Here is a 16,285-nt window from a genome sequence, read left to right as displayed (position 1 = left end):
TTTTAACATTTTTTCACTTAAAATTATTTTGTAAATATGTTTTTTCTGCATTTTATATCTTGGAAATACTGCTAATTTGCATTTACAGCAGTCGTTACTGAAATGGGAGGATTAAAAAGTTACATTAGGACCTCAGTTGCATTTAGTCAGTTGCAAGATTCATTTCTACAGTTAGTCCTATTATTCATGCAGTCTCCCTGGGATCATAACAAAGGTCTTCTGGGGCAATATAGCCTGCTAGTTGTGGTAGCAGTGACTATCATTTACCATTCTGAAGTGCTTACTATTTTCGTAACATAAAGAAAATGTATGTTAAAGTTAGTGTTAGCTCTTATTAAGGGGAAAAAATAAAGCCCAGAAACAAAAAGGGGATTCAAAACATTATGCCCAATATAGTACAGAGAACAGAAAAGTACAATATATCTGTGTGACTTGGTAGCCGTGGAAGTGCTAAAACTACGCATTGGTCCTGACCTAGGAGTCCTTAATCAGGCAAAACTGCCACTAAAGTCAGTGAGAGTTTTCCTGATTAAAGTCATCTATATCCTTTATATGTTAAACAGGAACTTCTGTTAGGCTAGACCTGGGGGGGAAATTACTGGTAATGTAATACTGTTTTATGTACTGTTTTGCTGTTTATAGATCACTGGGCATGAGTGATGATTTGAACTAAATCCTTGTAGATGCTGCTGGTGAGGCTAAGGTTTATTACCTATGTAAATTATGTACAAACATCTATTTCCATATGAATTGTACCATGTTAGTTAGAACAAAGATAGTGAATAACTGTACAAAGTTTGATACTTAGAAAATAAAAAACAGTGGTCTGAGCTTTACCCTCATTTTAACAAAACTGCCAGATTCAGTAGTAGAAAATGTTGTTGTAAATGTATCTTATCTGACTCTACATTTCCCTTTGCCTCTGTTTATCAATAGCTTTGTTTTCTCTGTCAAAGCTCAAAATGAAGCATGTAATAAAACTTTTGCTAGAATCACTTTCAAATAAACAGAAAATGGAATACATGCTCTCTAGTCCTCTCATCTTTGTGCCTGGGCAAACTGTGCAGGCGCAGGCATAGTGCAGAGAACAATCAGATGAGAAAACTTTTTTTTTCAATAATGTCATTTTTATATCTTTGGCTAATCTGCACTGGTGGACAATGAGGAACTTCTTGCTACCCAGACTACAGGCAGAGTTCATTCATATTGAGCACAATAGACCTGTTTCTTACAGCTAGCCTGCAAGTGATGATCTGGTAGTGACAGGTGTCCCCTCCATGTTTTCTCCATGGTAAAAAAGCCCCAGATATGCCACATTTACTCTCTTCATATTTGGGTCTTGGTTACTTTAGAAGATGTGGGGAAGTGCGTAGCAGTCATGGCTAGGGGAGAGCCATACATCACCCCCTCCAATAATCTTAGAATTTCCTTGCATACAGTAATTCTGACATTATCAGGTTTACCTCGTGTGGATTCTGACACCACATTTTCAGACTCCCCTCAGCGGATGAGTTGGCCCAGACACAGGCAGAGTTTCGATGAGCATGGCTCCTTAGGAATGGAGTGCAGGGAGTAGCATGCATGTGCCGGCCCTCTGTGGAATCCACCCCAGATCTTAGGAGGCCTGTGACTTTCAGACACACCTGCTGCCCGTTCCACAGAGCAGTGAGTGAGCAGGAGGGGAATTGTTATGCTCATACAAAGCACACAGGATCTTTATAGAGGAAGGTAAATACACAGCATTTATCGAAAATACAACAGTTAGCATATGCTTTTCAGTCACACACACATACACACACATAGTCCTGCCAGTCATGTTCATAGTTGCCAGTCTGTTGTAGCTTGAGTCAATGGCCAGTTAGATTGAGCACGAGTGTGGAGCTGGGCTCTTGTTGTTGTGATCCGCTGCTCCTGGATTGTAGCAAGACGAACCCAAAGTCCCATGGCCAAACACCCTGTTCTTATAGGTTTTCTTCTCTGTTGAAGTCTATGGATTTTGCTGCGTCGGTTTGTGACTGGTTACTTCTTAACTGGTGTAAACATTCCAATACACCTGTCCTTTGTTCCAATTTAATCAATTGTCCTTAGGGGTGCCAGCCTCCCCCTCAGGGTCGTCATTCTGCCCTTCATTATGGATGCGCGTTGATGATTCTTTGATGTCCTTTAAGTCTCTTTACTCCTTCTTCCTTGACTCTGGCTATAACAATGGCCTTCACACCTTATCTTTTTCTGATGCATACATTCCTCATTCACACAAACAGATTGAGAATACAAACAGTAGTATTTTATATAGAGCAAAAAGGCATTGCAAATTACACCTTTCTAAGTTTTACAATCAATAACCAAGACAATTTACATTGAGACCCAGGCGTTCAATGTTTCTCTAATCTACTTAACATAGACACAATAGAGAATCCTGTCTCTTACTAACTAAATCTTAAAAGAAAGAGTTAAAGAGGGCCAAATTTGTAATGCATATGGGAAAACAGAATCTCATAGTCCCAGATGATCATCTCTTTCTGCTATTCAAAAAGGGTGGCTAGCAGGGTGAAATCAAATCATACATTAATTCTTATAGCGCTTTAAAAATCCTCCTCCTACTGAATCCCACTCCTGCCCCTGACATGATGATTTGGAAGAAAGGCCAAAAATCAAAACCAAGAGTTCACCAGCCCCTCTAATCTTTATTCCAGAGGAAAACATGGTTTTGCCCAATGTCTTTTGCATAAAACATTCTTACATACTGAAACAATGGTCTTGTTGTTGATTTTGATACGTCACGTGTATAATCATTACACAGCTTCAACCTAGTGAACCAACACAAATTGCCCATCAATGGATAGCCCAGATGGTAAAATGAAAAGTAAACAGGAAAACAGAGCATCAGTAGTAACATCAACAACTCATTTAAAGATGTTGTAAAAGGTGTAAACTGTCATCAGATATATGTAGTATACTATTCAAGACTGAAAGAACAGATGTTAAGTAAATTGAGAGATTATTATTAAGAAGAGGCATCAGCTTTGTCACTTAGTAGCTGCTTGCAGACAGATTAATACCATTGCTGGAGATTGTGGGATTTTTTTGTTTGTTTTTGTTCAGGTTTTTTTTTAACACTATAATAGTTTATTTCTTGTAGAACAGACTCATGATAGTGGACGTACTAGAATGATGAATGAATGGTTTTCTTCTGATAGATAAATGCCAACCAGTTTATTCTGGCAACAGGAATAATTTATCATGTGACATTCTGCTCCATTGATTTTACCTAAGTTGTACCAAATTATGAATGGTACAGATATTATGAGCATGACTGATAGATATTGGTGCTGCAAATTAATTATGGCTAATTTGCCTACACTTGTTGTAATTTATTCCATACTGTGAGGAAAAATTGGTCCCAAAATAAATTAGTCTTTGAAGAAACAAAATAACATTTTTTAATGCAAGAATTGAAAGTTTATATTTTTCCCAACTTTTAGAGCTTGCCTTCGCGTGCAGTGCTACAGTGGTGCACATGCAGCACAGTGCAGCTGAGCTGTTGCAGTGCTTTAGAAAATACACTACTACACCGAAAGGAAAACTTCTGCCGTCAGCGTAGTTAACCCACCTCCCTGAGAAGGGACCTTTCCCAGACCTGACAAAGAGCACTATGTGGCTCAAAACCTTCTCTCTCTCACCAACAGCAGATGGTCCAATAAAATATATTACCTCACCCATCTTGTCTCTTTAATATCCTGGGACAAAGGGAGTTACAAACTGCACTGCATACAACTGTGCCTTAGTTCCCCATCTGTAAAATGAGATTAATTTTACTTCTTTTCTCCCGCCATTTGTATTGTCTAGACTGTACATTCTTCAGGACAGGGACTGTTTCTTACTGTGTGTAGGTGCAGCATGCAGTACAATGGGGCCCCAGTGTCAGTGGTGCCTCTAAATGCTACAGTGATGCAGCTAATAATAATAGGATGTATATGATCCACAGTGTTTGGAACTGGACCCAAACTTTCCCAAAGTTCAAGGAAGTTTGGATCAGCATTTGGATTCAGGTCCATCTCTACTTTTATTTTTAGATAATGGTCAGTCAGTCAGCAATCTGACAGGGTACCCTCAGGTATAATTGCAATACACTAGGCATCTAGATTTGAGCCTAACATCTAGGCAGGTAGACTGAAGAACAAGTTGGGTTTAGGCCCAAAATAGGTACCGTGGAAGGGCTGCATGTTATCACTGACTCTCATCAACTGTGATATTGAAGAAATTTGAAGAGCCACTGACGGAAACCTACAGGAGGGTGTATCCACTGTTGGATGAAAAATTAGTTATCTGTGTAATTGGGTCATCATAAGAAGTGCCAACATTGCTAGAAAGAGTAGCAGTGGAAGCAGAAAAGTTAAGTCTAAAGCTATCACACAAAAAGACAAAGACAATGGTAACGTCTAAGTTGATTGAAAAGGTGAAGCTATTTCTACCAAAATCGGAGAAAGTATTCGAGTTCATTGAGCATGTCAAATAGCTAGGTACTATGCCTGCAAGGCACCCTTACCATCACTTAGAGATTCGAAGTACAATTGGACTTGCCACTGCTGCTCTAGCGACACTCGGTCTGGTGGAGCAAAGTCATTACCATGCGGTGTAAAATGAAATTGCTTGTCTTCAGCATCTTGCCACGTGCACGCAAGACATGGATGCTAAGGAAACAGGCTATTCAGAGGCTTTCTGCAATCAAACTGGAGTGCTACAGGTAATTGCTGCACATTATCTGTACCTCACACATAACTAGCCATGAGGAAATCACCTGGATTTACAGCACATAACTGGAGAGATACTGGATACCATCAAGATGCTCAGACAAAGAAAACTTGAGTTTGCAGGACACGTGAGTGGATCAGCCGAGGAAGACTGCCAAAGCAAATTCTACATGTATTGGTACCAGGGGCGGGAGTACCTGCAGTGAGTGTGGTTTGACAATGCAGCTGACTGGATAGGATGCGATATGACATGCTTCTCAAGATTGTACAAAGACGACAAAACGTGGAGGAAGATTGCTAGCCAAAGATTCTCTTGTGTTGTTGTCATAACATTTCTTCCCAGATCTGGACCTTAGCGTCCAAAATATGAGTGTTAGCATGAAAACCTCCAAGCTTAGTTACCAGCTTGGACCTGGTAATTGCTGCCACCAGCCAGGAATTATACAGTGCCTAGCTCACTGTGGTCTCCCCAAAACCTTCCCTGGGGGACTCCAAGACTCAGATTCCTTGAGTCTCACAACAAAGGGGAATAAACCATTTCTCTTTCCCCTCCTCCCCTCCAGGTGTTCCCTCCCTGGGTTCCTGGAGAGATATACAGAAGCAAGCTCCGTGAATCTAAACAAAGGGATTCTACCCTCCCTGTTTCCAGTCCTGGAAACACAAGTACCGAGAGAGAGCTAATCTCTCTTCCCCCTCACCCAGAGGGTATGCAAAGTCAGGCTTAGTAAATCTAACACAAAGAGATTTTCCCCCTGACTTCTTCCTCCCACCAGTTCCCTGGTGAGCTGCAGACTCAATTCCCTGGAGTCCCCACTAAAGAAAAACTCCAACAGGTCTTAAAAAGAAAGCTTTATATAAAAAAGAAGGAAAAAGACATTAAAAATAGTCTCTGTATAACGGTGACAATATACAGGGTCAATTGCTTAAGAAAAAAAGTGAATAAACAGCCTTATTCCAAAAGAATACAATTTAACACATTCCAGCAACTACACACATGTAAATACAAAAGAAAACAATATAAACCTATTGTCCTACTATCCTTGTACTTACAACTTGGAAACAGAAGATTAGAAAGCCCGGAGATAGAAAAAATCACTCTCAGAGCCGAGAGGGTCAGACCCAAGACAAAGAACAAAGAACTCACACCCAAAACTTCCCTCCACCCAGATTTGAAAAAGTCTTGTTTCCTGATTGGTCCTCTGGTCAGGTGTTTTTTGTTACCCCTTTCCAGGTGAAAGAGACATTAACCCTTAGCTATCTGTTTATGACAGTTGTGTTTACTGTTCATTGTGATATGACTCAGTGATGCTTTGCACTATGCGAGAATATATCTATGTATGTACTGAGTCAATGGCAAAGACAGAAAAGACAAACAGCTCATCAGAAAACTTCACAAACACAATGCAGTGTCTAGGCAGGCAATGTCACCATGATACTATATCTTTAGTCCTTCATATTTTAATCACAGCATCCATATTTTTTTCAACCCACAATATGTAGCAAAAGAATTTATAATGAAGTGAGAACAGTGCACCAGGACTCAAAACCAAGGAGCAATCAAAGCTGGAAATAGGAATACTTAGTCATCACATACGGTTTAAATCTGTAGTTGTTTTTAGACATGGCCTTCATAATAAAGCCTTCATGGTGGTAGGCTGAGGGAAACAACCAGAGGATATGGCAAGGTTAACCTATCTCCCTTTGATTAAAAGTGTATGCCCATCATTTTCATTCAGGTATCCAATCTGAGGAATGTGTTGGATCCTCAACTGCAGCTGGATGATTGTAGAGCGGCAGTATCCAGGAATGTTTTTTTTTTTTTACCATCTTCCCCTGGGCAAGAGAATGCTACTGTTTCTTTCAGATATGGACCTTGCTAATATGAGCCATGCCTTTATTACCATTACCGCAGTGTGCTCTACATAGGTCTGCACCGTAAATCAATCCAGAGACCTACGACAGAGCAGTAAGCAGATGCCCGCCTCCAAAGCAGGTCTTCTGTGTGAGCAGCACATGACAGTTGTAGCCCATCATCTGCACTGGCTGCCTGTTGGTTTCTGGGCTGAGTTTATGGTGTTAGTTTAGATCTATAAAGCCCTGCTAGAACCTTCAAGCTTATGAGACCACCTCTCTACCTGTGCCACAGAGCTCCAGAGTTGTCATCAGCAGAGGTGCTCAAGTTAGATCCCACTTCGAGAGGAGGCTTGGTGGTACCACATACCCTGTGAGCTCTGAAACAAACTCCTCTATCTGATCTAAAAATGATGGACTTTCAGAGCATTCTGCAAGGTGCATCTGTTTCCAAGGGTGGGGTTTAATGAGAGGTTACATCAATGTGAGGGTAGAGAAGTTCGGTGTATTAACTTCTGTTGGGGATTCAGTGCTGTTGGCTGCTATTTAAGTTTATTTTTGGTTTTGTAACTGCTGCTGGGGGTACCTTGAGCTTTTGGACATACTGCCTTTTTTATTATGGTATTTAGGTAGGTAGGTATAGGGCCAGATCCACAGAGTTGCCAGCCCTTGTGATTTTATCATGCAACTCACAATACTTTATGGGGTTGCCATGAGTGCTTGCATCAAACTTGGGAATTTTCCCTTACTCCCTATCAGGGCCGGCTTTAGGCCAATTCCACCAATTCCCCCGAATTGGGCCCTGCACCTAAGAGGGCCCCGCACCCAGTGAGAATCCCTTCCCTGGCTAGAGGCGCCTTTTTAATTTTTACTCATCTGGCGGCGCTTCGGGTCTCCAGCGGCACTTCGGCGGCGGGTCCTTCACTTGCTCTGGGTCTTCAGTGGTACTTTGGTGGCAGGTCCTTCAGTGCCGCCAAAGACCTGGAGAGAGTGAAGGACCCACCGCCGAAGTGCCGCCGAAGACTCAGAGCACCGCCCAGTGAATACAAGCCCCACATGTTTTTTACAGGTGTTTTTTGTTGTTGGTTTGGTTTGGTTTTTTTTTTAGTCATCCCTGTCGGGGCCCTGTAGAAATTGTTCGAATTGGGCCCCGCACTTCCTAAAGCCGGCCGTGCTCCCTATGGCTGCCATCTCCCATTGTTTTCTATAAGACTAAAGCCAGGTTGCCCTCAAGGAAGAGGGCTGCCACTTTATGGGGAGGATGCTGGCCAGGAAACTATGAGACAGAGGACTGTAGAAAGGATGGGTGGGGGAGGCCTGAGGCAGTGCCAGGGAATATAGGGGGATGTGCGGGCTAGAGACTGACAGGGATACTGGGGACTGTGTGGAGAGCAGGAAGGATAAAGTAAAGAGTGAGAAGGGTCGGGGTCAGGGGGAGATGTGGGGTAGATGAATGTAGGTGGTGGACTTGTGACAAGAGAATGGATAACCATGGAGCGAGAATGTTAGGGGTCATTGAGACTGGGTGGTAAAGTGAGAGAGACAAGATGATAGGGAAGGGGGATGGAGAAGGACACATGGAAGCTTCCCTTCCCAGGGATTAGGAGAGGCTAGGTAGAGTCCCCTCCAACCAGCCACCTGAGAGGCCTGTATTTTGCATGTATGAATCTCGAACCTGAAATGTTTGTGTACACTTTGGGGCAGGGGGGAACTTGCCCCTAATGGCTCAAAAAACAGAAGGCAATGACAAAACCTACAAACTTTTTTTTCCCAAAATCATGATTTTAAAGCAAATTCATGATGATTTATGATTTTAACTGCTGAGTGTTGGCAATCCTGGCTCCATGCTCTCTTGTATATTGACCTGCTGGAGCAGACATAGGTGCTTACTCTATCCTTAGAAAACCTACAGGGAGAGGAGATTGCAGCCATACAAGGCATCCACAACTCCTGGAGAGCTCCCAGGTAGCATGAGGAGCCTAAAAAGGTGGACATCTCTGGCCTGAAAAGAATCTTAGCTACAGCAGCCAGGGGTTGCATGTAGTCATGACATGATTGCAGCTTTATAACCCACTTCTCACTTTAGGTCAATTCCATCCACAAAAGTGTATGGTGCCTCAAGCAAAACTGAATTAAGCAGCTCCATCCCATATTGAATCAGAACATGTACAGATATAGCAGGAATTATTTCAACTAACAAACTGAAAAATTTGGGAATTTGCTTCCCTGCAAAAAGTGCCACCAAAAGCACATAATTTGCCTATCACATTAGTAGACAGAGACCTCCATAAAGGGAAATGTGAAGATTAAAAAAAAATCACATTATGTATTTCCACAATCATTTTAAAAACAAATTTGTTTTATACCGTTGGTGGTGTCTCTGTGGTTTCTCCCTGGTTGGAAAACGAAAATAGATTACTCAGTTTCACTCTGATTACATTTAGGCTCCAGTCTTACATAGACTTCCAGCTGGAGCTGATTGCAGGATTTTGGGGGCCTTTTTGGAAAATGTATTAAAAACAATTTGAAAAAGTTGCTCTGATGTGATCAAGGTGTGGCTGGCACCATCTGGACTATGGAGAAGTGTCTGAAAAACAAGAGGCTGTAGTGAAGTTGAAATGAATTTATTTTATGTGTTAAACACAGCCACATTGTTATATCTGCCCCTGAACCAAGAGCCTGGCCCCAAACCCACCAGATCTTTGAACATTCAGATCTATTTACCTATTTCACAAGGAAATTTACTGCTGCCTTTGTAATGAGCCAACACACACACACACACACACACACACACACACACACACACACACACACACACACACACACACACACACACACACACACACACACACACACACACACACACACACACACACACACACACACACACACACACACAGAGAGGGAGGTGTGGCTGAAACCTGGAGGTGATTTTTGCCGGTTGAATATTTGCCAGGCAGCGAAAGGGCTATTGCAGCAGACGGGTGTATTCCTGCTCTTCCTTCACCCCAGGGTTGTCTTTAGGCATAGGCAACATAGGCAGCTGCATAGGGCACCTGAAAATTAGAGGCACCACTGGGTCTTAGTGTCCACCCTCTTGTTTTCCTATCCCTGTTCTGACCCTTCCTGCAGGCTCCCACAGATGGCTGCTCTAGCCTGGTGAGTCTTCCTTGGGAGGGAATTGAGTAGTTAAAAGTGAAAAAACCTCCAGCCTGCCAGACCTATTAGCACAACATTGAAACTGTTAAAGAGACATTCAAGGGGTAATAAAGCCATTTAACAGGGATTTGCCAACCCCAAGGTATATACTGACAGGTTTCACAGTGGTAGTCCTGTTAGTCTGTATCAGCAAAAACACAGACGAGTCCTTGTGTCACCTCAAAGACTAACAAATTATTTGGGCATAAGCTTTTGTGGACTAGAACCCATTTCATCAGATGTCCACGAAAGCTTATGCACAAATAAATTTTTATACTGTCAGTTTCTGACTTTACTGACAAAAACAGTTGTGCATTAATGTAATATTTACACAGAACATGTCAGTCTACAGGACCTTCGTTTAAAATTTGCTTTAAAAATATTTCATTAGTGAGCTGGTGAAGATTATAAAATCACATTTCTAAAAAATGCTTGCATAGAGTTTTAGATGCACAATCATCTTTAGCCTTAAATGCGTGGATCTTCAGACAGTTTTTTAAATAAATCCTTCAAAAGACCTCCCTTATCTAAAATACACATTTTAATTACCATAGTTAAAAAAAAATTGCTTCCAAGTCTTCCTGTCCTTTCTGTCCATCCCTTCACCACCTCTCCCCCCACTCCCCAGTGAAGAGAGCCCTTAAAGGGACAACAGTCCTTCCCTTCCAGACAGCTGGACAAAGAGTTCCCTTTCTTTACTTCTGACTAGCCAACAAACTAGTTTTAAAAGAACCCTCCAGCAAAATCAGTACTTTAGTAAGACAAAATCCTTGTTATACCTAAAATCTTTGGAAACATATATTTTTTAAAGTTGGTGAAATTTCATAACCATGTCTCTTGTTATGGAGATCACACAAAGTAAATTACTGTTCCCTTTTTCTAAAAGCAATGAACATTGTTATGAACACACTAAACCTCTCTGATTGATTTAAAAGAATGTCTTTGTTTCAGTGAGTTAAATATGTAGTAATCTGGAATGCTGGCTTAAGATTTGAGTACATTTAAAATATAAATTCAACTTAGAAATACTGATGAAGAAAATGTAAAACAGAGAAGAGCTGCATCATGTATTCCATTATATGTAATGTTGTATTCAGCAGGACAGCTGACTCACCCTTACTATGAAGTTTTTGCAAATAAATCGCTGACAAACTTCAGGGCATATCAAAAAACCTGTGACTGACATTTTTATTCCCAAATTTTAGTGCTTTTAATTAGGTACTTTCTTCATGTCCATTCTGCATGAGGGAGAGTGCATGGAAGTCTCTGCGGGGAAGTGTGACTCTCCACCACCATGAGGCAGGCTGGGCATCTCATTATCCTTTGCTGTCAAGTCCCTCCTCCCCCTCCCCCACCAGGCTGTGAGCTTGGGCTGCCAACCGGCACAGGGGCACCAGTTTAATAATACTGCCTAGGGCCCCATAAATGCTAAGGACGGCCCTGCTTCACCGCACACACCCTCAGAGTGCTGCGCTCACAGCTCTGTGGTCTGCAGTGGCCCGAGGGCCACGCTGCACGGAGGCGCGTGGGGAGGAAACCCGCAGCGCCACACGCCACCACGGTGCAAACAACCCTGCAGCAAAGGTGCCGGGACGGCAGGAGCTCTGTAGTTTCCCGCCCCCGCGAGCAGCACAGGAAGTCCTTTCCCTTTAAAGCGAGTCCCCGCCCAGCATGCTGTGGTGTCGCGCTACCGGACTCTCACAGAGAGACGCCCCAGAGGCGGCGGCGGCGGGAGCAGCAGCAGCAGCAGCAGCAGCAGCAGCAACATGGAGGTGGAGAGCCCCGAGGAGTACAAGGCGTTCGTGGCCCTGCACGGAGCGGCGCTGAGCGCCTCGGGGGTGCCCCCGCTGTACTGGGAGCGCCTGCGGCACAAGCTGGAGAACGAGGTGGGTGCGCGTCTTGCAGCGCCGGGCCGGGGCTCGGGGGGTTCCCGGGAACACATGGCACGCGCCAGAGCCTCCGAGCCAAGGCGCTGCCTGCTGCCCTTCCCTGCGCCTCCTGCACATGCTCCCTGAGGCTGGTACTTTAGTGCGAGCGTTTCGCTGACAGAGCTCCTGGCTGGAAGGGCTTTTCTCCCAGGGAGCCTGTTTAACATCTCCCCGGCTTCTTTTGGCTGCTTTGAATCTTAACTCTCCCTTCTTCAGGCTGGCTTGGAAACGAAACTTGGCTCGTTTGGGTGCTTTAAAGTTACTTAAAGTGGTGGGTGGGTGGTCTTAAATCCTAGGGGGGAAACAGGAAGTGTGTGGAGAGCAGTTGCTGAGGAATGCTTTTCTCTGGATTCTTTCTACAAGTGTACTAAAAATAATGATGATATTTGGCATGATCGCAGTCTGTAGGTCTGGGTATCTTTAAAATGCTGAAGAAATGCTAATTAAACCTCTCTAGCATGTGAAATGCAGCTGAAGTTATTCTTCCTTTGTCAGTATAGTTTGACTTTTAGTGGGTGGGGGGCAGTGACAAAGGGAAAAACTCCAAAAATATTAAACCACACAGCAAATGCTCCTTGAACCCATAACAGAATAATAGTATTTTCTATATTTATATGATTTATATTGCAGTAGTGCTTAGAGGCCCCAGTAAGGATTGTGGCCCCTTAGGTACTGTACAAACATACAAAGACAATGTCCTTGGAAAGCTTAAAATACAGACCTGTGCAGAGGAGGTTCCCCTACAGCATTGAAAAAATATGAATTGATGTATTGCTCCATAGTGTGTGAGAGAGTGGAATTTTTTGTCAGCTGTGTTAGTGAAGCTAAATATTAAGGTAGAACTAGGAGAGAAGTATTACTGGAAGTATATCTGTAACATCACATAATTATTAATAGAAGGCTTTAGGGGGGTTGGAAGCTGACAGGTGAATGTTGGGGAGAGGGCCTCTCTATATCATGTAGCCCCCAGCACGTGGAACTAAAGGGACATTAAGAAAACAGTGAGTGGTTATATCTAAATGTTAGTGTTTTCAGTACCTTAATGTGTCATACTTTGGCTTTGCTTTTTAAAACAAACACTCCCCCTCCCCCCCCCCCCCGCCGCTTTATCCATCCATTTGACCTCCAGATTTGCCCACTTGGCTTTCTGGTTAAGAATAGCTCTATTGACTGTAAGTGCCATGTCATAAACAGATAGTTAAGGGTTAATAAAACAGGAGTACTTCATGTCTCTTTTGACTGTAAAGGGTTAACAAGTTCAGTAAGCCTGGCTGTCACCTGACCGGAGGACCAATCAGGGGACAGGATACTTTCAAATCTTGAGGGAGGGAAGTTTTTGTGTGTGCTGTTAGTGTTTGGTGGTTGTTCTCTCTGGGTTCTGAGAGTGACCAGATGTGCAACCAGGTTTCTCTCCAGTCTCTCTGATAGTCTTTTATATGTCCAGAATAGTAAGTACTAGGTAGATAAGGCGAGTTAGGCTTATGTATGTTTTCTTTATTTGCAAATGTGTATTTGGCTGGAAAGAGTTCAAATTTGTATTTTGCTGAAAGGATTTTAATTTGTACTTGTATACTTAGGCTGGGAGGGTATTCCCAGTGTCTATAGCTGAAAGACCCTGTAACATATTCCATCTGAAATTTACAAAGATAATTTTTACTGTTTTTTCTTTCTTTAATTAAAAGCTTTTCTTGTTTTAAGAACCTGATTGTTTTTTTATTCTGGTGAGACCCCAGGTCTGTATCCACCAGGGAATTGGTGGGGAGAAGGGAGAGAGAGAGGTTAATTTTCTCTCTGTTAGGATTTCTTTCTCTCTCAGGGAGAGTCTGGGAGGGGGAGAGAGAAAGAGAGGGGGGGAAGGTGAATTTTCCTCTCTGTTTTGAGATTCAAGGAGTTTGAATCACAGTGATCTTCCAGGGTAACCCAGGGAGGGGAAGCCTGGGAGAGGCAAGGGTGAGGGAAAGGGTTTACTTTCCTTGTGTTAAGATCCAGAGGGTCTGGGTCTTGGGGGTCCCTGGGCAAGGTTTTGGGGGGACCAGAGTGTAGCAGGCACTGGAATTCCTGGTTGGTGGCAGTGCTACAAGTACTAAGCTGGTAATTGAGCTTAGAGGAATTCATGCTGGTACCCCATCTTTTGGACGCTAAGGTTCAGAGTGGGGAATTATACCTTGACATACCATCCTTTGAATTGGCTCCTGCTCTGGAGATTAGAGTACCGAACACTCTATCCATATCCACTGTGGGAACATGTACTGCCACTTGACCAGTGGACTTTCCCCCTTCATGTTTTCTTATTAGAGACTGGTAGTAGCCACTTCAAAGTTACAACAGGAAAACTAACTTCAATTTTATGCTTAACTTGACTTTTTAAGACAAACTGGAAGGGGTGGGAGATCCACCTCATCTTCATTTACACAATTTCCCCCAAAATAATTTAGTGCCTGATACCCATGGATAAGATGAGCTATTAACTTCCTATGAAGTTCAAAAAATACAAAGAAAAAAGAGGTTCTAAATTGATGAGATTTAAATAATTTCTTATTGATGACTTTCTTAAAATGTCACTTTTTTGTTTTTGTTTTTATCATATGTCCAAAATGGTTTGGCCTGAAAACTCAAAATTCTGTCCCAGTCCTGAAAAGCCTTGCCCATGAGTTACTTCATCCACACATGCTTAAGAGTCCTGTTTGCAAGTCTTGTTTTGTTGGCCTTGCTGGGGAGAAATTCATGTACATGTTTTAGGGGGAATTAGTGGGGGAAATTGTAATCCTATTATAGGCAAGTCTGATAACACTACTGCTGCTAAGCTTGCCAGACATTTCTCGTTATAAGACCCTGTTTCAGATTGCTTATGACTTTGCTAAACTTTAAACATTTGGGCTGAAATTTTCCATGCTGGTGTCTGCCTCACGCTGAACTTTGTGGAAAATTTTAGTCAAAACTGTTCATCTGTTTCAAACTCTCTCTCTCACTCACACACACACACACACACACACACACACACAATTTGCCCATGTTAACAAAAAAAAGGGTGACTTTCCCATGATTGGAGCAGGGACTTGACATGGCTGGGGACCTTGTGAGTGGGGTGTGCCTGTGGAAAATCTGCCCCAAAATGGTATTTCACCTATACTCATTAGCCCCTTGTAAGAATTTAACATCTAAATCTCTGAAGATTCTGTTTCCACTCAGCCCACTTGAGCATCTCATACGTGCTAGAGCAGACTTGCCTTTTCAGTGCCATCTGAGCATACTCCCTCCAGCCCATGGCTACAGGGCTGAAGCTGGAATTTCCCTGTAGTGGCTGCTCTGGTCTGAGGTGGGGGCTAGATACCAGAACTGAAAGCAGAGAATGAGTCTGCCCTGTGCTCTTGATGACCCCCTTATAGGGACCCAGGCAGCATGAAGGAGGAAGCTGTCTGTCTGATTCTAATACAGAGGGGACAAAAGCCACACCAGAGTAGTGAAAGGAGTAGATTGAGACAAGGAGTCTGAGTCTGGAGGAGTGGGGAGAAACTGTGCCTGGGAGTTAGAGACAGGGGCGGCTCTAAACACCAGCAAAACAAGTAGGTGCTTGAGGCGGCAGATTACCAGGGGCAGCATAATGCTGGGGCCCCAGCTCTGACCTGAGGCAGTGTCCTGGGCTGGATCCTGACTCCCCTGTTGTTCTCTGACTAGATGCTGCCGGGGCTGTGAAATGGGGCAGGGGGAGCCAGCTCAGTGGGGAGCATGTCCCTGCTATTCTCCCACAGGCAGCGGCCAGCCTCCCTCAGGTAGGAGCCGCTAGCATGGCCCTGCCCTGGTCACGGAGCATATGGGGTGGCAGCGGAACATGGTGGCCGGGCAGGCCGCTCCTCCAGCGCCGGCTGTGGGCTCCTCCTCTGGCTTGTCCCTGCCGCCGCCGCCTCCTCCTCTTTCCCCCCTTCTCCGCCTCCTGCCCGAACTCGTGCTGCTGCGCAGGCTGAGCCACTGGCTGGCTTGTGGGGATCCCGGGGAGCGGGAGGTCCAGGCACACTGCCCTGTAATTGCTGGCTACTCTACCCTGGGCCCTGGCAGCCAAACCCGGCAGCCGCCCCAGCTCACTCTGTGTGAGAGCTACAGGTAGTGCCCCCTGCCTGGCTGGCTCTGTCCCCAGCCACGCCGTGGGGTAACCGCCTGGGACTCTGGAGTGTTGCTGAGGTGCCCCAAGCCAGGCTCCCTGGGGTCTGCTGCCCCTCCAGCCACGGGGGGCCCGAGGCCAGTGCGGGAGCCAGGCCGCAGCCCTGCTCTCAGAGCCTCCTCCTCTCTCCCCCTCCCCTCCCATAGCAAGACATGGGACTGTGGGCAGGGCTGCTTCAGCCATTTCAGACTGGGATTGGTGCTGGGGGAGTGGAGGTGCTTGTGCCCTGGCTGGAGGGACCAGGTAGCCCCCTCACCCCACCCCAATGCCCACTGCTTGCTCCTGCTGGCACGGGGCTGTGACGCGCAGCTCTAGAGGGCAGCGCCAAGCCCCTGGGTGTGCTCGTGGGGAAGGAGAGACAGGAGGCAGAGCTGTTCGGTGTCTCTTATGCAGCTCCAGGC

General features: G+C 44.4%; 1 protein-coding gene across 1 annotated transcript in view; it reads left to right on the top strand.

Moving 5' to 3' along the window:
* The first annotated feature begins 11,525 nt into the window (after positions 1-11,525).
* Positions 11,526-16,285, top strand: part of TTLL12 (tubulin tyrosine ligase like 12) — a 61,995-nt gene continuing 57,235 nt past the window's right edge. The window contains exon 1 of the mRNA XM_050919810.1: positions 11,526-11,686. Within this exon, the coding sequence (XP_050775767.1) occupies positions 11,567-11,686 (120 nt within the window). The 5' untranslated portion in view covers positions 11,526-11,566. The remainder of the gene's footprint in view (positions 11,687-16,285) is intronic.

Source organism: Gopherus flavomarginatus, chromosome 1 (genome assembly GCF_025201925.1).
Source record: "Gopherus flavomarginatus isolate rGopFla2 chromosome 1, rGopFla2.mat.asm, whole genome shotgun sequence".
Classification (NCBI taxonomy): domain Eukaryota; kingdom Metazoa; phylum Chordata; order Testudines; family Testudinidae; genus Gopherus; species Gopherus flavomarginatus.
The sequence above is the reverse complement of the archived record's forward strand: the minus strand, read 5'-3'. Positions and strand labels throughout refer to the sequence as shown.